At 39.3% G+C, this 21,742-nt stretch overlaps 3 protein-coding genes across 3 annotated transcripts; all 3 read left to right on the top strand.

The window, feature by feature from the left end:
- Nucleotides 1-571: 571 nt before the first annotated feature.
- Nucleotides 572-8,817, top strand: LOC101300358. The gene is made up of 7 exons (XM_004302151.1): nucleotides 572-631; nucleotides 941-1,014; nucleotides 1,502-4,544; nucleotides 4,679-7,223; nucleotides 7,498-7,952; nucleotides 8,328-8,444; nucleotides 8,579-8,817. Exons 2-7 carry the CDS (start codon nucleotides 1,004-1,006, stop codon nucleotides 8,738-8,740), a joined length of 6,333 nt encoding a protein of 2,110 aa, XP_004302199.1. The 5' UTR covers nucleotides 572-631; nucleotides 941-1,003; the 3' UTR covers nucleotides 8,741-8,817.
- A 954-nt stretch (nucleotides 8,818-9,771) lies between these two features.
- On the top strand, nucleotides 9,772-13,406 carry LOC101315169 (aspartic proteinase-like protein 1-like). The gene is made up of 10 exons (XM_004304789.1): nucleotides 9,772-10,112; nucleotides 10,212-10,350; nucleotides 10,646-10,887; nucleotides 10,998-11,225; nucleotides 11,464-11,602; nucleotides 11,695-11,765; nucleotides 11,874-11,973; nucleotides 12,183-12,243; nucleotides 12,349-12,420; nucleotides 12,944-13,406. Exons 1-10 carry the CDS (start codon nucleotides 9,772-9,774, stop codon nucleotides 13,168-13,170), a joined length of 1,620 nt encoding a protein of 539 aa, XP_004304837.1. The 3' UTR covers nucleotides 13,171-13,406.
- Nucleotides 13,407-18,600: 5,194 nt separating this feature from the next.
- LOC101300069 (heavy metal-associated isoprenylated plant protein 26-like) lies at nucleotides 18,601-19,543 on the top strand. Its single transcript, XM_004302150.1, has 2 exons — nucleotides 18,601-18,988; nucleotides 19,090-19,543. Exons 1-2 carry the CDS (start codon nucleotides 18,829-18,831, stop codon nucleotides 19,386-19,388), a joined length of 459 nt encoding a protein of 152 aa, XP_004302198.1. The 5' UTR covers nucleotides 18,601-18,828; the 3' UTR covers nucleotides 19,389-19,543.
- The last annotated feature ends 2,199 nt before the right edge of the window (nucleotides 19,544-21,742 follow it).

Genomic DNA, 21,742 nt, shown 5'->3' with positions numbered 1-21,742 from the left:
CGTCTCTCTCTCTCTCTCTCTCTCTCTCTCTCTCTCTCTCTCTCTCTGAAGCTCCCTTTTGGTTTACGAAAACCATTTTTGATGCACCAAACAGCTTCCGCATCTCTCACTCTCTCAAGGTCAGCTGACTCTTCTCTTTCTCAATCTAATGGTTCATTTGCATTGTGAATTCAGATACCCAATTGGATTTTATTTGATTTTGTGAGTTGTGAGGTCAACATTTTTGTTGGGTTTTATGTTTTTGGCGAAAATTTGAGTACCCAGTTGAAAAAGATTGGGACTTTGATTCGATCTTGGTCTGAATTGAGGGAATTGTGGTTGATCTGTGTACCCAATTGGAATGAGAGTGGGGAAGTGAAGTGTGTTGTGTGAATTGGGTTGAAATGGAGTGGATTGGATTGTGGTTGAGTAGCTTTTTTTGGTCAATGCTTGAGTTTTTGTCATTTTTTGATTGGTTTGGTGTGTGGTAACTGATCCAATTGTGTTTTGCAGGGGGCCGTGAGACAGATCTGGAGAAGGGCAAGGGTTGTGTGGTCGATTTTTCGGTGAATATTGAAGATTAGCAAAGCTGGCAACCACGGCGGGTTGGAGGTTTGCTGCCAGCAATGGCAGCACCCTTGCCACTGATCTGGTACATTTCTCACTTTTGTTTCATTTCCCTTTACGTGTGATTTTGTAAGTTGTAAATCCAGTTAGTAGAACAAAGATACTGAAGAGTGTTAGGTGGGATGGACTAGATCCTGTTTAGTCTGATCTTATTTCAGTTTCCAATCTACATGGCTGTTGCACATTGTTAGTGTTATGCATATCTAAGTGGCTTTTAAAGTGAGAGTTCCAATGATGCATTCATGGAGAGTTGGAAATTCTGAACATGGAATTGACTTGGTTAAAACGCATATTTGAATAATCTTTGCTGATTTCATTCATCTTGTGGTTGCAGGAAAGAAATGGCGATACAAAGGTTCAAGATTCAGAGCCTCCAACACCACACACTCTCATAAAAATGGGATCAAGGTCAGTCCAAATTAACTACTTGGCTGGTTGGTTAGTCAGATTGTTTTTGTCTTTTTCACCACTTCACCGTGGTTAAGGTACTTGTTGACTTGTAGTAGTGCTTGCAATTTTTACTAGTGAGCTAATGTTTTGCTTTTTTGTGGAATTGGTTTACCACTTCACTTTTCGATTAATTTGTGTTGGACCATCCCAATCATACTTTATATGTCTTCATTTCAAAGCAAGTCATTTCTCTTTTCTTTATTTCGATCAATGAACAAGGTCATTCCTTGGTCTCGTGTCATGATTGTTGGCCCTTGCTCCTCCTTTATTCAGAAAAAAAAACCCAATTGTTGGAAGAAATTTGTTGAGCGTATGCATGGTCAAAATTCATTAGAAACTTTATTAAGTTTCAGCAAAATCGAGTCGAAGTGATGACTGTCAGCTTGAGATATTGAGAATACAATAATTCTGACTCTAACTATAATATGTTCCCGATTGCTTACAGAGAGCGTAGTAACATGGAGGATCCAGATGGGACATTGGCAAGTGTTGCCCAATGCATTGAGCAGCTGCGTCAAAGTTCCTCATCTGTACCAGAGAAGGAGTATAACTTGAAACAGTTGCTGGAGCTTATTGGAACTCGTGAAAACGCTTTCAGTGCTGTTGGATCTCACTCTCAAGCAGTTCCTGTACTTGTTTCTCTTCTCCGATCAGGATCAGTTGGAGTTAAGATACAAGCTGCTACTGTTTTAGGCTGTCTGTGTAAGGAGAATGAACTAAGGGTGAAAGTCTTGCTTGGGGGATGCATTCCACCATTGCTTGGTCTACTCAGGTCCACCTCAGCGGAGGGCCAAATTGCAGCAGCAAAGACCATCTATGCTGTTTCTCAAGGTGGTGCAAGGGATCATGTTGGATCGAAGATTTTTTCAACTGAAGGAGTTGTGCCAGTTCTTTGGGAGCTTCTACGGAAAGGGATTAAGACTGGTAGCTTGGTTGATAGCTTGTTGACCGGAGCATTAAAGAATCTATCCACGAGCACTGAAGGTTTCTGGGCTGCAACATTACAAGCTGGAGGAGTAGATATACTTGTGAAGTTGCTCACAACTGGGCAGCCAAACACTCAAGCTAATGTGTGCTTTCTTCTCGGATGTATGATGATGGAAGACGCATCTGTTTGTTCTAAGGTACTGGCTGCAGAGGCTACCAAGCAACTTCTCAAGCTTTTAGGTTCTGGCAATGAAGCTTCTGTTAGAGCAGAAGCTGCAGGTGCTCTTAAATCTCTTTCTGGCCAGTGCAAAGAAGCAAGGCGGGAGATAGCTAACTTCAATGGTATTCCTGTGTTGATAAATGCTACAATAGCTCCTTCAAAAGAATTCATGCAGGGTGAGTATGCCCAGGCATTGCAGGAAAATGCTATGTGTGCTTTAGCAAATATTTCTGGTGGTTTGTCATATGTGATCTCGAGTCTTGGTCAAAGCCTTGAATCATGCACTTCACCTGCCCAAATTGCTGATACGTTAGGAGCTTTGGCTTCAGCTCTTATGATATACGATAGCAAAGCAGAATCTACAAGAGCATCGGATCCTGTTGATATTGAGCTGACTTTGGTTTCACAATTCAAGCCTAGCTTACCATTTCTTGTGCAGGAGCGAACCATAGAGGCCCTTGCAAGTTTGTATGGGAACACTGTACTCTCGGTTAAGCTCAATAATTCAGAGGCAAAACGATTGCTAGTCGGTTTGATCACAATGGCAACAAATGAAGTTCAGGATGAGCTTATGAGAGCTCTTCTAGCTCTTTGTAACAGTGAAGGAAGTCTATGGCGTGCCCTTCAAGGGCGTGAAGGGGTTCAGCTGTTGATATCACTTCTCGGGCTTTCATCAGAACAGCAGCAAGAATGTGCAGTTGCACTGCTTTGCCTTCTTTCTAATGAGAATGATGAAAGTAAGTGGGCTATTACTGCTGCTGGTGGCATACCTCCTCTTGTTCAAATTCTAGAGACGGGATCTGCAAAAGCCAAGGAAGATTCAGCATCGATCCTTCGGAACCTATGCAATCACAGTGAAGATATACGTGCATGTGTTGAAAGTGCTGATGCAGTTCCTGCACTATTGTGGCTTCTGAAGAATGGAAGCCCAAATGGAAAAGAAATTGCAGCAAAGACTTTAAACCATTTAATCCATAAATCCGACACAGCAACCATCAGCCAACTCACTGCATTATTGACCAGTGAACTACCTGAATCCAAAGTATATGTTTTGGATGCTTTAAAAAGTATGCTGTCTGTGGTCCCTCTCAGTGATATATCGCGTGAAGGCAGTGCTGCTAATGATGCCATTGAGACGATGATAAAAATATTAAGCTCAAATAAAGAAGAGACTCAAGCCAAGTCTGCATCAGCTTTAGCTGGAATTTTTGAAGCTAGAAAGGACTTGCGGGAAAGTAGTGTTGCTGTTAGAACTCTATGCTCTGCTATCAAGTTGCTTAATGTTGAATCCGGTAATATCCTTGCAGAGGCTTCACGTTGCCTGGCCGCAATATTTCTTTCCATTAAAGAGAACCGGGATGTGGCTGCTGTTGGTAGAGATGTATTATCTCCGTTGGTTGTGCTTGCTAACTCTTCGGTTCTGGAAGTGGCAGAGCCAGCAACATGTGCTTTGGCTAATCTTATTTTGGACAGTGAAGTTTCAGAAACAGCAGTGGCTGAAGACATTATTATCCCAGCTACTAGAGTTTTGCTTGAAGGTACAGTATCTGGAAAGACCCATGCAGCAGCGGCCATTGCTCGCCTGCTCCACTCTCGCCAAATTGACCATGCCTTAACTGATTGTGTGAATCGTGCCGGAACAGTTCTTGCATTAGTTTCTTTTTTAGAATCTGCTAATCATGGATCTATTGCCATATCAGAGGCACTCGAGGCACTTGCTATTCTGTCCAGGTCAGAAAGAGCAAGTGGAGAGAAAAAACCTGCCTGGGCAGTTTTAGCCGAATACCCGAAAAGCATAACGCCTATAGTTTTATCCATGGCTGATGCAACACCCTTGTTGCAGGATAAAGCCATTGAAATACTAGCAAGACTTTGCAGAGATCAACCGGTTGTACTGGGAGACACTGTTGCTACTGCCTCTAGATGTACACCATCAATTGCCAAAAGGGTGATCAATTCATCAAACTCAAAGGTCAAAGTTGGAGGTGCTGCACTCCTTATTTGTGCTGCGAAAGTTAGTCATCAGAGAGTTGTAGAAGATCTTAGTGAATCGAACTTATGTACCCATCTCATTCAATCTCTCGTTGCAATGCTTAATTTTTCGGGATATATTGGGGATGGTGAGAAGGACTCTATCAGTATTGATATACATATGAAAGAAGAACTAAAGGATGATGGATCATCTTCAAGCACAGGAGTTATTGACGGTGTGAATTTAGCTGTATGGCTACTCTCTGTTCTTGCTTGTCATGATGACAAATGCAAAATTGCCATTATGGAGTCTGGTGCTGTGGAAGTCCTCACTGACAGGATCGCATATTGTTTTTCTAATTACTCTCAGGTAATCAATTATCTTGTTTTGCCTTTTTGTTTTCACCCTGTAAGGAATAAAGAATTAATCTACAATTGGTCATTTCTGTGGAATTCTCATTATATGAAATGCATCGGTTTACTCCTTTGTTATGATTTATGCAGATTGATTTTAAAGAAGATAGCAGCATATGGATTTGCACTATGCTGCTAGCAATCTTGTTTCAAGACAGAGATATCATACGAGCACATGCAACCATGAAATCTATACCTGTACTTGCAAATTGGTTGAAATCAGAGGAATTAGTCGACAGATATTTTGCTGCACAAGCAATGGCTAGCCTAGTCTGTAATGGTAGCAGGGGGACTCTTCTCTCTGTTGCGAATTCCGGAGCAGCCAGCGGACTTATCTCGCTACTTGGATGTGCCGATGCTGATATTAGTGACCTTTTGGAGTTGTCAGAAGAATTTGGTTTAGTGCGTTACCCTGAGCAAGTTGCTCTAGAGAGGCTGTTCAGGGTTGAAGATATAAGGGTTGGTGCTACTTCTAGGAAAGCAATACCTTCACTTGTTGATCTTCTCAAACCAATTCCAGATCGTCCTGGAGCACCATTTTTGGCACTTGGGCTTCTGACTCAGCTTGCAAAGGATTGCTCATCAAATAAAATAGTTATGGTAGAATCAGGAGCTCTGGAAGCGCTGACCAAGTATCTTTCACTTGGCCCACAAGATGCAACAGAAGAAGCTGCTACAGATCTGTTGGGTCTGCTATTTGGTAGTGCTGAAATAAGGAAACACGAATCTGCATTTGGTGCTGTCGGTCAACTTGTGGCAGTTTTACGGTTAGGCGGAAGAGCTTCAAGGTACAGTGCTGCTAAAGCGTTGGAGAGCTTATTCTCTGCTGACCATATAAGGAATGCAGAAAGTGCTCGACAATCTGTCCAACCCTTGGTGGAGATTCTTAATACTGGTTCTGAGAAGGAGCAGCATGCTGCGATTGCTGCATTGGTTAGGCTGCTTAGTGAAAATCCATCAAGAGCCTTAGCAGTTGCAGACGTTGAAATGAATGCAGTAGATGTTCTTTGCCGGATCCTTTCATCAAATTGTTCGATGGAGTTGAAAGGGGATGCTGCTGAGTTGTGTTGTGTTCTCTTTGGAAATACTAGAATCAGGTCAACAATGGCTGCTGCTCGATGTGTTGAGCCTCTGGTGTCTCTTCTTGTTTCCGAGTTCAGCCCTGCACAACATTCAGTTGTCCGTGCCTTGGATAAACTTGTTGATGATGAGCAACTGGGAGAACTCGTTGCAGCTCATGGTGCAGTTATTCCTCTTGTAGGTCTTCTCTATGGTAAGAATTACTTGCTTCATGAAGCTATTTCCAGAGCTCTGGTGAAATTAGGGAAAGACAGGCCTGCTTGTAAATCGGAGATGGTGAAAGCCGGTGTTATTGAGAGCATACTTGAGATCCTCCATGACGCACCCGATTTTCTCTGTGCTGCTTTTGCAGAACTGCTCCGAATATTGACAAACAATGCGAGCATTGCTAAGGGACCTTCAGCTGCAAAAGTGGTCGAGCCACTTTTCCAGCTTCTTACAAGACCAGAATTTGGACCTGATGGGCAGCACAGTTCATTACAGGTTCTTGTTAATATTTTGGAGCATCCACAGTGTCGTTCTGATTATAGGTTGACATCCCACCAGGCTATTGAACCACTTATTCCCCTACTTGATTCTCCGGCTCCTGCAGTACAACAATTGGCAGCTGAGCTTCTATCACATTTACTCTTTGAAGAACATCTGCAAAAGGATACAGTGATACAGCAAGTGATTGGTCCTCTCATACGGGTTCTTGGCTCTGGTATACATATATTGCAGCAGAGAGCTGTGAAGGCGCTTGTCAGTATTGCTCTAGCATGGCCTAATGAAATTGCAAAAGAGGGTGGTGTCACTGAACTGTCCAGGGTGATATTGCTATCAGACCCATCTCTTCCAAATACCCTGTGGGAATCAGCTGCTTCTGTTTTATCAAGCATTCTGCAATTCAGTTCTGAATTTTATTTAGAAGTGCCGGTAGCTGTGTTGGTAAGGTTGCTTCGCTCTGGATCAGAAGGCACTGTAGTTGGTGCATTGAATGCTCTTCTGGTACTGGAAAGCGATGATGCAACCAGCGCAGAAGCAATGGCTGAAAGTGGTGCCATAGAGGCTCTTTTGGACCTTCTCAGATCTCATCAGTGTGAAGATACAGCTGCAAGGCTGTTGGAAGTCTTGTTGAATAATGTCAAGATCAGAGAAACTAAGGCTACCAAATCTGCAATATTACCATTGTCTCAGTACCTCTTAGATCCACAAACCCAAGCTCAGCAGGCGAGGTTACTAGCAACTCTAGCTCTGGGTGATTTATTCCAGAATGAGGGGCTTGCCCGAAGTACCGATGCTGTCTCAGCTTGTCGTGCTCTGGTAAATGTGCTTGAAGACCAACCTACAGAAGAAATGAAAGTTGTAGCAATATGTGCTTTGCAAAACCTTGTGATGTACAGTCGGTCTAATAAAAGAGCAGTTGCTGAGGCTGGTGGTGTTCAGGTTGTGTTGGATCTGATTGGTTCAAGTGATCCAGATACGTCCATCCAGGCTGCCATGTTTATTAAACTTCTCTTTTCAAATCACACCATTCAAGAGTATGCTTCTAGTGAGACAGTAAGGGCGATAACGGGTAAGTTGTTATTTTTCTTGATGTAGAATTTGCTTAATTTTGTTGATAAAAAGAGTACCGTTTTTTGTGTAATTTGTTTAGTCATCAATATGATGTTATGCAGAATAGAACCCCTTGGCTGAACATCAATTCAATACTATTGAGTAATATGTTTCTTAGTAATCGTATAACTCCTTTCATTTAGCCTTATTTTAGAGGAATGGGAGGTGTGAGCATTCTTATCGCCCTGCCCTTTACTTTTTAAGAAATCTTACGTTATTGTTTGGTCTTGTAGCTGCTATTGAAAAGGATTTATGGGCGACTGGAACTGTGAATGAGGAGTATCTGAAGGCTCTAAATTCTCTCTTTAGCAATTTCCCACGTTTGAGAGCCACAGAACCTGCAACTTTAAGCATTCCTCATCTAGTTACATCCCTCAAGACAGGGTCCGAGGCAACTCAAGAAGCTGCATTGGATGCACTCTTTCTTCTAAGGCAAGCTTGGTCAGCATGCCCAGCTGAAGTTTCTAGGGCTCAGTCAATTGCTGCTGCTGATGCGATCCCTTTGCTGCAATACTTAATTCAGTCTGGCCCACCTCGATTTCAAGAGAAAACAGAATTTTTATTACAATGTTTGCCCGGGACATTGGTGGTCATAATCAAGCGTGGAAATAATATGAAGCAGTCAGTGGGAAACCCCAGTGTATTTTGTAAACTTACACTTGGCAACACTCCACCAAGGCAAACCAAGGTAAAATGCCATACTCTGTCAATTCGTTTTCTTTTTCTTAAAGATACGAATCTTCTTTTAGACAGTCTTATTCTGAATTATTTATTTATCATATATGCAATTAGAAAGCTTGATGATGAGACCATGGATGCAACACTGCAGCTAGTACGTACTATATATGATGCAAGAAGGCAATTCATATTTGTTTAAGCGAATGCAAAAGAATAGCGATTAAGTTTTGCTTGATATAATTTAACCCATTAGATTTTAGGATTTAATTATGTAAGACTGATGACCAGTTTTATCTATGATTGCTGCACATTAAATTGTTGCAATTTGATTGTCATGCTTGTGGGAAAACATGCACAACCTCTAATGAACTTCTGAATTCTACAGGTTGTTTCAACCGGCCCTAATCCTGAATGGGATGAGAGCTTTTCATGGTCCTTTGAGAGTCCCCCTAAAGGCCAGAAGCTCCACATATCTTGCAAGAACAAGAGCAAGATGGGAAAGGTTAGTAAACAAAGATATGACTAACATTGAGAATTTGAGATGCTGCCCTTTATTAAATATAAGAAATTTCTCTTGTTTCGTCATTGTTTTTCTTTTTGACCCTGTAACCAAGATTTTCTTTTTATATGTCTCAGAGTTCATTTGGAAAGGTAACTATCCAGATCGATCGAGTAGTAATGCTGGGAGCAGTTGCGGGGGAGTACACTCTATTGCCAGAAAGCAAAAGTGGACCCTCACGGAATTTGGAAATAGAATTCCAGTGGTCTAACAAAGTAACAAGTAACGACCAAGTTTGAGTTTTTATCATTCTTCTGCAAATCGAATCAATAGGGCGAAGTCTTGTTCGAAACGGGAATTCTTTTTTTTCTTTCTTTCTGCTAGTTCTGGAGTATTTATATGTCAATGTACATAGATTTTTGATTTTTGATTTCTTTTTGTCAACGGAACATTATGTTAGTCATTTGTGAATGTATTCTTTTGTAACCATTACTATTATTTTGCGTGATTGTCATTGTTGAAGAGGAAATAATAAGTTGCTTGTGGCTTGTAAAATTCGTTCATAACTTCATCATATTTTGTTGTACTCTCAGATTTTATGATTCCACCAATAATATAGTGATAATTTATTCTGTTTATCTTGTCGCATTTTTGTCCCTTTTCTCACTTTTTCTTGAATACAGTTTTGCTCCATTTAGGCTCAAGACATCAGACGTCGCCCGAAAGTACTAACGCCCTAGACTTTCCAAGTTTCAAAATTGTCTGAGCGAGTCGAGTCCCACCGCATTCCATAGAATCGGTACGAGAATATAACCGGTACAGAAATTTGCTTCTGGGAAAACATGTGTTAAGTGTGAGCAATAATTTGCATAAATTTCGAAACATTCCACCAACACCAAGAAATTCAAATGTGTACCGTTGTACCTCGGACCCAAACTGATTGACTTCGGTTTTTTCTTGAAAGAGACAACAAAAACAACTAAATTTAAAAAAAAAAAAACAATTTTAGAAAATAAACGCAGGATGGAGCCAAACCAGCTGTCCCCGGTGTCAGACCCGACGTTCCTCTAGTCAAACTACGTCGTTTTGTCCGACAACCTGCCTCGATTAATTAATTAACACTAATTAATACGTAATATAACAGTCATAATAATATGATTAGTTTAACAGAACCGAGTTTACCTTTTCGCTTTTCCATAGGCCGCGTCGCGTAGTTTCACCCCCCTCTTCTTCTAGCTTCTTCCCTCTCCAACTTTACCTTTCTCACTCTCTCTCTCCTACTCTCTTTCTCTCTCTAGATCTTACTCTTACTCTGAGCTTCTCTCACTCCATGGCGGCTCATCGATCTCTCCTCCTCTTCCTACTCCCGCTCCTCGCCTCCGCGCTCCTCCGCAATGCGGCGGCGATTACGCTCTCCTCGCGCCTCATTCACCGCTTCTCCGACGAGGCCAAGGCTCTCAAGGCCTCCCGCGCCACCGCCGGCGACGCCAAGTGGCCTGCTCGCTGGCCGCAGAGAAACTCCATGGACTACTACCACCTCCTCGTCCACAGCGACTTCCAGCGCCAGAAGATGAAGCTCGGCGGCGCCGCCTCCTCTCGTAATCGTCGGTTTCAGTTCCTCTTCCCCTCCGAAGGCAGCAACACGGCGTCGTTTGGCAATGACTTCGGCTGGTACGTGCGTCTCGTTTTCATTTACCTCCATTAATTCCTTTTCTTCGAAATTCGAGCTTGAAATGTTGTGTGATGATGAATTTTGTGTGTTGATTTTAGGTTGCATTATACGTGGATCGATATCGGAACGCCGAATGCTTCGTTTCTGGTGGCATTGGATACCGGAAGTGATCTGCTTTGGGTTCCATGTGATTGCCTACAGTGCGCTCCTCTATCAGCCGCTCACTATAGTACTCTGGTAGGCCACCTTTTCGTATTAGTATGATTCCATTGGCTTTACTGTTCACTATTCAAGCTTTTTAGATTAGCTAATCTGCACACGAGTTCGTTTCGCACGAAAAGAGTTTTCAACTTTCTAAAGAATTAGGGCCCTCCACTACCAACTCGTAACAAACAAAGAGGAATCCTATGTGTAGAAGGTTCACACTGTGGAGTTTGTTCGTGTATGCTAAAACTCGGTAACAAGTTTAGCACTTATTTCAAGTAATTGATTGGCAGGTGCTCCTTCATATTTGGGGGCATCTATTATGCAGGATAGAGATTTGAACGAGTATAGTCCGGCTGGGTCAAGCACCAGCAAGCATGTATCTTGCAGCCATGAGTTATGTACGGCTGGTCCAAACTGTAAGGGCCCCAAGCAGCCATGCCCTTACACTATTGAATACTTATCGGAAAACACATCGAGTTCTGGGTTACTTGTGGAGGATATATTACATCTTGTAGCAGGGGGTACTGATGTATCAAACAATTCTATTCGGGCACCTGTGATCGTAGGGTGTGTTTCTTTGACACTATTTGCTCGAACTTTTTAACTGTCTGAACTGATTGTACTCTGTAGCAAAGATTTAGAAATTGTCTTATGGCGTCAATGTTTGATCAATACAGATGTGGTATGAGGCAAAGTGGTGAATATCTGGATGGCATTGCACCTGATGGTCTTATGGGTTTAGGACTTGGAGAGATCTCAATTCCTAGTTTCCTTGCTAAAGCAGGATTGATCACAAACTCTTTCTCGATGTGTGTTGATGAGGAAGGTTCTGGGAGAATATTTTTTGGTGACCAGGGACCAAGTACTCAACAATCTACATCCTTCCTGCCCTCAAACGGAAATTAGTATGTACTATCTATCGACTTCTATTTAATTTACAACTGTGTTGGTAGATATTAAACTTTGGAAGCTTAGAATTTTGTGAAACCTCCAATTTCTTTTGGTGAATCCTATATTCTTGGTGGGGAAGCATGTTGTATATGAGTTCCTTGCTTAAGCATTAACAATTTTGTTTGTTAATATCACCCAGCTGAACCTAATTCTCCTATGGATATTGAAGCTAAGTTTTCAACCTTTTGTTAGTGAAACCTACATCGTTGGTGTGGAAGCATGTTGTATTGGAAATTCATGTCTTAAGCAGACAAGCTTCAGGGCGTTGGTTGATAGTGGGACATCATTTACATTTCTTCCAGAAGAAGTGTACGATAAAATTGTAGTGGAGGTACATTCTTTCATAACAACTATCATCTAAATTCCTCAAAAGAAAAAAAATTCATTATGTGCATCGCTGAGGCCAATGCCATTCTTTGATAGTTTGATAAGCGAGTGAACGCGACAATCACAAGTTATGAAGGATCTCCTTGGAAGTACTGCTATAAGACCAGGTAAGTTTTCATGAAAATTAAAGCTACATGCTCACCCAATTTTTTGTGTTTCTGTCTTTGTGCAATTGCTCAGGTGCTTTTCTTTTTCCTAATTGTTTTCTGTTATAGTTCTCAAGATTTGCTAAAAGTGCCTTCTGTCACGCTTATGTTCCTGGCAAACAACAGTTTTGTGGTTCATGATCCCATTTTTCCAATGTATGGTAATCAGGTAGGTAACTTCATTTAGATTTTTGAGTTGCTTTATTCTTTTCTATACATTAGTGGATGTTTTGTGTTGAATGTTATAAGTAATGTTGCTTTTCAGTATATTGTGTTCAATCTACATCTCTGATGATTTCATTTAGAACAGTTGTTTTATCTGTAAAAGGTGACCACTGCAGATAAAAAAAATCTCACAATTTAGGCTTCCTGGTGTAGGGACTTGACGGAATTTGTTTAGCCATACAGCCAGCAGATGGTGATATTGGGACGATTGGACGTAAGCATGAACAATTTCTTAGAATTTAGCTGTTGAATTGTTTTACTTTTCATGGTTCCACTTTTTCACATCAGATTTTCATCATTTAAGAATTTTCTTGTGCAGAGAACTTCATGACCGGATACCGGACAGTATTTGATAGGGAGAATATGAAGCTAGGTTGGTCTCACTCAAAATGTAAGTTCTGTGGCTATCTTTAGTTATTTTGGATGTTTCCCACTAACTTTTTTGTCGCTTACAAGTGGTTCTTCTTTGTGTATGTTATTGGCTGTCTATGTGTTATTAATGTCTAGAGGGAAATTAAAATTAGGGAAGAATCATAGAAACAGGAAAGAGGCAGAAATGTAGGGTTCAATTGATAGTCTATTCTAGACAACTACTAATTACTGTAGGTAAAGTAAAATATAAGAAAGAAAAAAAAAACATCTCTAAATCAAAGTACAAAGTAATCTTGATAAGTCAAAGGGTTTGACTTTTTTCTGCTGCAATAGTCATCTGTTTGTCCTGAAAATCATTTGCATTCTGCTTATTTTCTAGAAATATATATGTTTGACTTAATTTCGTGATTGCCAGATGTAAACTTTACGTTCATGGATTGGGATGATGTAGGATACTCTAAACTGCATTTGTTTGGTGTTGCTGCAAATTATTGATGTGGCTTACTTTTTTTCCTTCTCTTTGTTACTAATACACATTGCAGGTCAAGATCTTGGTGATGCTAAGAGTATGCCCCTAACACCTTCTCCAAAGGGCACCCCGCCAATTCCATTGCCAACGACTGAGCAGCAGAGCACTCCTGGTGGGTTTGCTCCTGCTGTTGCTGGAAGAGCTCCGCCAAAAGCATCAGCTGCATCTAGTCGGTCAAGGTTTTGTTTGTTGAGATGGTTGGCACTACTGGTATTATTTCATATCGTCTTTGTCTTCTAGAAGGATACAAACTCTAATCTTCAGTTATCTATTTAGTCTCCCATGTAAATGCAGAGTTTTTGTTCTTATTTTTTCTCTTTCTGCCCCTAAATGCTCATAGCCTGTCTGTAATCCATTGGCCTCGGTTTTTCTGTATCATCTCTGTTGAATTTAGTTAGGGATTGTAGGGACATGCATTGTATTTAGCTTTTGCTCTATTATGTAATATTCCTCATGTTTAGTCATCAATATATTTACTTTTACTTGCTCTCTTTTCACACAGAACTAGTGAAGAAACGACTCTGATTTTTTAGAAAGAATGAAATGTAACAGGTTAAACTTGCATGTCACATCTTTTTTTTGTTTCTTTTTACTTTGGATTAATTTGAGGTGTCAGACTCTCAAATGTACTAAGAGACATAACTTCACAAACTCTAGGTAAAACTAGAGACAAAATTTGTTTGGATTAAGTTAGTGCATAATTCAAAAAAAAAAAAAGTACATAATTTCGTAGTGATTTTACTCTTAACATAAATCTTACATATCTTTAATGTTGTGTGTTTACAATCCAACAGAAAAAGTAAACTATTACTACACACAGGCCAACAAGGTTAAACTTGTCACCAATTTGAAAAGTTCAATCATACTCTCGGTAAAGGTTCCTCCCCCTACTAGAAACAATGATAAATTTGTTAGAATATCACTCATCATTTGGTATATAGAAGATATGATGAACTGATTAAAATCATCGCACTCTTCCATACACAAATTTTACCATGTAAATGCAAAACCTTTAGTGTGTTTTCATTAATATTGTCGAGTAGTTTCATCCAATATCCTAGTGTGGTAGATTATTCAGTTTGAGATGAAGATAATAATACTTGGCTCTTTTAAGCATTGGACTAAAATTAAATCAGTTTTGAACTTTTGATGCTTCATTATACTCAAAAGAGACTTAACAATTATGTATTATGTCCTATTCTTCAAGCTTCAAGTCATGCACAATCATGCATTTAGCCAAATCATGGAGTTATTGATTTTACAAAACTCATGAAACCTAAGTAAATAAAAGTGTTATACCATGATGTCATGCCATTTTATCCCATTTAGCTGAAGCCGTTACTTTTTGTGTAGATTACATAACCCTTCAAAATTGATAACTTTGAACATGATCATATAATATAGAGGCCAGCAATTAAACCCTATCTGGAGGAAGATATTGTACCAGATATTGTACCAGCAATTAAACCCTATCTGGAGGAAGATATTGTACCAGTTAAACCCTTTAATCAGTAGTCTCTCTGGTAGTGTATACATACAGCTAGCTTCATACCCTTTCATTATGTTAGCTTTTCTCCAGTGGGAATATCTCTGTAAGCAGACTTTGGCTAAGGTTTGGACTGCATTTCCTTTCATTATGCAAGAACTCCAAAACAGAAAGATAGCACAAACAATAACTTATATGGATTATGTCTGATGTATAATATTTCCGCCACTTTCAAGCAGAAATAATCAAAGCTTCAACATTTCATGAAATAATGAATATATTGGGTGATGTTGATGTTGTTAAGGGTTTAGGATAGTGTGATGTTCATGTCACTACAAGAAAAATTTACATGTACTTCTTGGCTAAAAATTGGAGGGGTTGGAATTGATAGGTTCGAGTAAGGCAAACAAATAAGCTTAGGCTATCAATTTGGGTTATGCCTTTATAACAACAGATTCCAATTCTTAACAAATTTGGACAAATTTGATTAGTGTACCTATTCTTCCCATTACATTTGTATAAGCCTTTACTTACAATTAACTTAATAAACAAAAACTAGCTTTGCAAATCAGATATGTGTATATACGGAATCACTAATCAAGAAACAAACTTTTTATTTTTTGATTAAAGTCAAGAAGCAAACTTAGCTAGATAATAACAGAGAACGAGTATTTCATTAATTTTATCCAATATCCCAATACTTTGTGTATATTTTTGTATCAGAGGGAAACTAAGCAAAATTGTTATGCGTACTAATTGCTCTTTCAAGCATCATATCGGATTGAACGAATCAAATCATCTCAGAACTCAGACCTCATGCTCATCTGTGTAACAGAGAAACATGATTAAAAGTCCAAGATGAGAAATACATGATTAATCACAACACATGCATATGTAAATTATGTATGATGTTGCCCAAACTCATGGCATTATTGATTTCAGAGGACTCATGAAACTTGATCTGACGACACAATCAACCCAAATATGATGCTAATTACAAAGGATCATATAGCATTAGCCCATTTGATTAGTGAAAATTATACAGCGCACCCGGGTGCGTCGCGCACCCGGGTGTATCCACCGTCCATTTTGACCCGCCAAAAAAAAAAAAAAAAAAAATTTAACGGTGAAGATGACGGGTGCGCCGAATAGACTCTCTTTGATTAGTTCACAAACTCGTTAACTCAATTAAACTTGTCATCTAAAAAAAGAAGCCAATTAATAGTCTCAAAATCTATGAATCCAAAAGGTTTCAGACGAAAAGTTTTCGTAATCCATGAACGTACAAATCGTACCAGTTAAACCCTTTAGTTAGTGATCTATTAGTCTATAATTCTATACATACACGTGTGGATGTTCATATCCTTAATAATTCCTGCTCAATAATGCTAGCTTTTCTCCAGTGGGCATAAATCTTTATGAGCAACTTTTGCAGGTGCATGGCATGGGGAATTAGGTTAGGGTTTGACTGTATGTGTATCACGATTCATAGAGTAAAGACAAGGCAGAAGGAGGAGGTTGTAGGTAAACTATTGGCCGCTATCTTAAGCATGCACCAACTTCTCTCCACATTACAAAGTTTCTTCCTTTCGAAAATCAAACAGAGAAGGGCATGCAAGAACCCTAGAAAGAAAAGAGAACACAAAGAACATTTTATAGATTCTGCTTTTGATTACTTTAGAAACTTTAGAAATGAGGCTGAATGCAAATTCAACCAAAAGCATGTTTTCCTCTTTTGCTTTCTGCACGATCGATATGGGAACAAGAAGTTTCTGGACTTATTAGTGAACAACAATGTCAATGGGATGCTCCTGCTCTCTTTATCTATCATTTCGTTTCTCGACTAATTATATGCATCATTTTACCATAGAGGCCGCAGAGAGACTTCGAGAGGTGTATGACAAAACTCACAAAACTCACAAAAGCCATCGAGTTCGACGAGCAGAAGCTCGACGACGAAAGCGATTGAGATGCAGTAGAGCAGATCGAAGTCGCCATTACGAAAATGGTCACCCTCAAAAGGGAACATATATATGGTTAGGGCTAGGGTAGGAGCAGAGAGAGAAAAAAAAAAATGTGAGGCATATATATTTCTCCCCTCCCTCCTAAGGGTTTTGAAAGTAAAATGCTATTGGAAATGATATGTTGTCTAATTAGTTGTTTGATTGGTAGCTTGCTCCAAATTATTCCACCAACATTAATTAATCATACATAAAAGACACACATACCTAGTTGGTAGGTGACATTAATTGTATATACATACCTGGAACAATTATATTCTCTTTGAGAGTTTAATAAAATGAACCTTATGGAGAGGATAAGCTGGGGCTGGTACAACAGAAGGATCTAGGAAGCTCCCAACAAATTGAACTGGAAACATTTTGTTGAGAGTTTTTTCTTTTGGCATGGACTGGTTTGTTAAGCTTTCTTAGTTTCCTCTTTGAATTGAGGCTGAATGTTGTAAAGAGAGCACACAGACATAGCTGGACAAAGCTGGTTTGTTAAGCTTTCTTAGTTTCCTCTTTGAATTGTATAATGTTGTAAACCAGCTTTGCCCAGCTACGTCTGCAGCCTATTATCCAAAAAAAAAAGCCTATGTCTGCAGCCAAACGCGTTTGCGCAAGGTTACTGTGTTCATACTTTACAAAAAAAAAAAAAAGGTTACTATGTTCATGAAGTTAAGCTAGCTAAGCTAACAGTTCATCTATACCATATAACTCCTTTACTATTTCCTTAGTTCTTTCAAATATATGGGCAATCTTTTGTTTATCATGCTTAATAAATAGTTTAGAATCTACAAGACTACAACAACATACGGAAACATAAATAAATTAGGATTTCCCGTGTAATGCGCTTACCCAATCTAGTAGTAAATAAACTAGCCGAGTCATTATTATATGTTGCGAACATGTTATTCTTACGTAAAATCGTTCTATTTTAACATACGTATTGATATATTAATATATCGTGAAAGTTCAATGATATACTAACTTACATAAAATCGATACCTTAATCGTACATTAAATTAAGCATATCGAAGATTGACCTAGCATTCCATTATACAAACAAGTCGACACCAAACAAGTTCCATATCTGGGAAGCCTTCACATATCATGCACGATAGGATTCCTCCTACACACGCTTTGAAGGTTCGTGGCTCGATCATCTCAGGTTAATAAGCAAACGCTCCAGCTGACCAACCAAGGCCCCAAACAGCTCAGAATTAAGCGAACCCAACCAGACGACGACGACGACTAATATGGGAATAAACAAACCACCCCACATTCAGAGGCAGCCAGCCAGCTGACCCTACCGTTGGATCATTCACCTCCACCTTCTGATTCTTGCCATGTGTCCGCACCAGCACCCCCTGTGATTGTTCTTCGAATGGTGCCTGGTGTTGTTCTCTTCGAACGTGGAAGCTGCTTTCACTTTCATACCAATTTGTTTAATCAACCTGCTGATTGATCCCTTCAATATGAACATCGGTTCTTGTCACTTTCTCCTTTCAGCAAATCCTTTTTCATTTCAAAACATTGCTTTCAAATTAAACCTTCACTAGGTGTACTTCTATTCGAATCTTTGGAGCCTTGGAGGGTTTATCTTGTCTCGCTCCTTAGTCCATCCATTTCGTAGTATTTTGCCGAGATCGATATACCTTTCTTTGAATTGATACACGCAAAACGGTTCTTCAAGACTATGTTATACATTCACGAAAACGAATTTTCTTCGGATTTATGAACATAAACATACATATCCCTGAATTAGGCATATAAAATCTAATTTCTTATCGAACATTTAAAATTCACGATACATTCTATATCTACGCATATATAAAGTTTTAGTCGTAGCATTTCTATATGCATGCTACAATGGGTGCATAATCAAAGCTAGATCATGTGTAATGCATATGCAAATAGTAAAAGATGTAGGGGCACAAATGCAAGGATGGACCCTTGTATTCTTTCTTCAGCACCAAGGATTAAGCTTTCTCTAATAAGAAAGAACAAATAAAATAAACCACCCATAATTATATTTAAATTCCAATACAACCTCCATATCAACAAATATCTTAAAGCTGTTGTTTACTGTTGTTTAGGGGTCCACTACCTTTCCTCTGTTTGAATCTGAAAAAAGAAGCAGAAAAAACCCCTATATAATTAAGGAGGCCTGTGTAGAAGAAAGATCTCATAGCAAGTAAAAGAAACCTCACAGAGCAGCCTTAGAAGCCTTTCTCTTTCTGTGTTAGAAGGCAAGGATACCTTGTTTTGTTCACCAGGAAGTTCCTTTGCACTTTCTTCAGACATAGCCAATCAACTTCTATACTTCTCTATATATAAACTCTTCAAACACTACAGTATTCATCAAACTTCCAGACTCATTTTTCTTTGAGTAAATCTTAAAAGCTGAAAATGGGAGTTGGAGGAACTTTGGAGTACTTGTCTGATCTAATGGGTAGTGGTGGCCATAAACACAAGAAGAAGAAGCAGTTACAGACTGTGGAGCTCAAAGTCAGAATGGACTGTGATGGTTGTGAGCTTAAGGTCAAGAAGGCACTCTCTTCTTTAAGCGGTATGTCAACATTTCCTTGCTTCATTTTCATTTTTTGTTTTGTCATAACTCATAACTGGCTTTACATTAGGCTGATCAAAATACTGGGTGTTTTTTTGCAGGAGTTAAATCTGTGGAGATTAACAGAAAGCAACAGAAGGCGAGTGTTACTGGGTATGTTGAACCCAACAAGGTGCTGAAGAAGGCAAAGTCTACAGGGAAGAGGGCAGAGATATGGCCTTATGTGCCTTACAATCTAGTGGCTCAGCCTTACATGGCTCCAGCTTATGACAAGAAGGCACCTCCTGGTTATGTCAGGAAAGTGGAGAACACTGCAACTACTGGCACCATGACAAGATATGAAGACCCCTACACAGCCATGTTCAGTGATGAAAACCCCAATGCCTGCTCTATCATGTAACTAGTTTCACATGCAAGATAGAGCAAACGATTTTCTGCTTTGTCTACTCTGATTAGTCTCCTAGCTCCAAGCCTCTGTAATATTTTGAATGTAGGGTAACTTTTTCAAATATTTTTTTTCCCCCAAGTTTGTTACTTTGTGTGGGATTTCCTCATATATGAGAATGTGAGTTTTTGATTTGTTGGGGTGATGATCTATAACACGACATATGACATGCCTCTATTCCAATTGAAAAGAAGCAAAAACCAGTTCAACAAGTTCTGTACAATATACCAGTAATCGGGCAATTCTACGGTACCTATCCTTGGTAATCGTATCATTTAGTAAATTCTATCAGCAAATCATCTGGGTTAACCGACACAACACAACATTATAGTGGGATGAAGACGTTAACCCAACTTTGCTTGTGATATTTCAAAACTTTGCATATCATGTGTATGTGGTTTTGGAATTGGTGGATGGTCCAAAAGTTGGAACACACAAATCCAAAATCAACCAAAATGAATGAGTATTGAGTGGGGAGGTTTGAGATTTTATATACAAGGAATTGTGTAAACAAAGCACCAGACACATTGTATATCATGTCTCAAATCAGCAACAATTCAAAACCAGAAGAATAGTGTTTTGGGTACTTGGTGAAACTAGTTCGGTTGGTATGAGGTACCTATCACAGCGCTTTACCTTGTGTTGTCCATGTTCATGATGTTACTGTTACATGAGTGACTTTGGCTTCCCCAGCTGTGTCTTCACTCTAATTCTCTAATCTAGTTAGTGTAAGCCGGCTGCAACATATATATTTTAGGACCCTAGGGGAGTAGCTATTGCCATTCCATAAGCAAAGCTAACATCAAGGCAAAGAAAGTGGTCCTGGTTCAAACTGCAATACTTACTAAAGATTACATCTACAATGTGTGACACTGAAAGATCTCTGTAGATTCCAAGTGACTAGAGCACAAAATCACATTTGGTGCAAATGATATCTTGCATTCAACATGAAATGACTTCACAAACACAAGTATTCAGTAGGATCGCCATCTATGTGACACAAGGTGCTCCACTGAAGACTTCTCGACGGAAACTTGCTTACATGTGCTTCACAGAACATGTCAAGTAAACACCAACGTCCTAGCCCTCATGTGTAAAAAGGTCTAAAGGAGCCTAGAATTCAAAATAATTGGCACCAAAAGCTAAAATTGTTCAAAACCATTTTGGTTCCAGAAAGAGGCAAGGAAATTGCCCCATGGCAAAAGAAAATCCATCTTTTTAGTTACTCAACCAAACCTGAACCAAGGAATCAGCTTTCTTTCTCTTTTTGCTTTTTCACTTTTCTTTTCTGCATCCTTTCTCTGATCCAGAGGAAGCGTAAAGATGTTTTACTATACATACCTAGAGGTCAGAAAGGGACATCTGCCTCAAAGGCTCAAACCCACCTTACAATTTCAAGTAAAACATACAGCAATTGATCTACAAGCTTGATTAAAAACAAGAAGCATCTTATTTACCCCCCAAAAAGAAACCATAAGCATCTTTAGTCTAATCACACCTTAAGTGATTATCATTTGACAGTAAATGGAAGCACAAAGCTCAATTACATTTCAGAGTATGGAAGAGAAGGTGGAAAGAAACACAAACTGTTGCCCAGAGTATACATTTCCCAAAGTAATACTAACTAAGCAGATTAGTTCCTTTTAAAGAATAGACACTTACAACAGTGGGTATGTCTATTATGCAGTGCTGCATGGGATGCAGACTGTTTTCCTATTATTTTATAATATAAGTATAACAGGGAACAGAAGGTGACCTACTAGCAACCTGTACAACAGGTTTTTACTTACCGAGTTATAAATTCCTACAGAAACCAGAAACATCCTAAAAAGAACTAGCCTCTTTCATGCCAAAAATTCACCTACGACCTCTGGTCAACCTGGTTACTGAGTATGGCGGAATCACTGTTGTCTGACTAGGAATGGTCCTAATTAAGATGCAGAGAAAGTGTAACATGATAGGGAACATGCAGAAATATAACAGATTAACATGCAATATATATTTTTTGTGACGGGATTTTGAGCACCAAGATGAATTTATTCAACCATAAATACAAACATAAAACCTAGAGCCTCGCTCTTAGGTAAACAGCTAAAAGTTATTTAGCTACTCATAATTACAAGATAAATACTTACTTGATGAAGAATAAAGTGTAGAGACAAAGAGATAACAAGAGAGTCATCTTATTCATTGATAGGAGCCCTTTATATAGGGAATTACACAATACCAATATGGTAAGGATATGAATACATAGATCTAGTCTAACTACATATCCTATTGGCATAAGGCCAAGGCACACAGGGGATAGG

Source organism: Fragaria vesca, linkage group LG6 (genome assembly GCF_000184155.1).
Source record: "Fragaria vesca subsp. vesca linkage group LG6, FraVesHawaii_1.0, whole genome shotgun sequence".
Taxonomy (NCBI): Eukaryota; Viridiplantae; Streptophyta; class Magnoliopsida; order Rosales; family Rosaceae; genus Fragaria; species Fragaria vesca.
The sequence above is the reverse complement of the archived record's forward strand: the minus strand, read 5'-3'. Positions and strand labels throughout refer to the sequence as shown.

Excerpts from the sequence above, each read along its gene's own strand:
- LOC101300358 (XM_004302151.1), top strand. Across the intron at positions 4,545-4,678 it reads GTTTTTCTAATTACTCTCAG|ATTGATTTTAAAGAAGATAG; the intron begins GTAATCAATTAT and ends TGATTTATGCAG. Across the intron at positions 7,953-8,327 it reads CTCCACCAAGGCAAACCAAG|GTTGTTTCAACCGGCCCTAA; the intron begins GTAAAATGCCAT and ends TGAATTCTACAG.
- LOC101315169 (XM_004304789.1), top strand. The coding sequence starts at position 9,772 with ATGGCGGCTCATCGATCTCTCCTCCTCTTCCTACTCCCGCTCCTCGCC. Across the intron at positions 10,113-10,211 it reads TTTGGCAATGACTTCGGCTG|GTTGCATTATACGTGGATCG; the intron begins GTACGTGCGTCT and ends TGTTGATTTTAG. Across the intron at positions 12,421-12,943 it reads AGGTTGGTCTCACTCAAAAT|GTCAAGATCTTGGTGATGCT; the intron begins GTAAGTTCTGTG and ends TACACATTGCAG.
- LOC101300069 (XM_004302150.1), top strand. The coding sequence starts at position 18,829 with ATGGGAGTTGGAGGAACTTTGGAGTACTTGTCTGATCTAATGGGTAGT. Across the intron at positions 18,989-19,089 it reads GGCACTCTCTTCTTTAAGCG|GAGTTAAATCTGTGGAGATT; the intron begins GTATGTCAACAT and ends GTTTTTTTGCAG.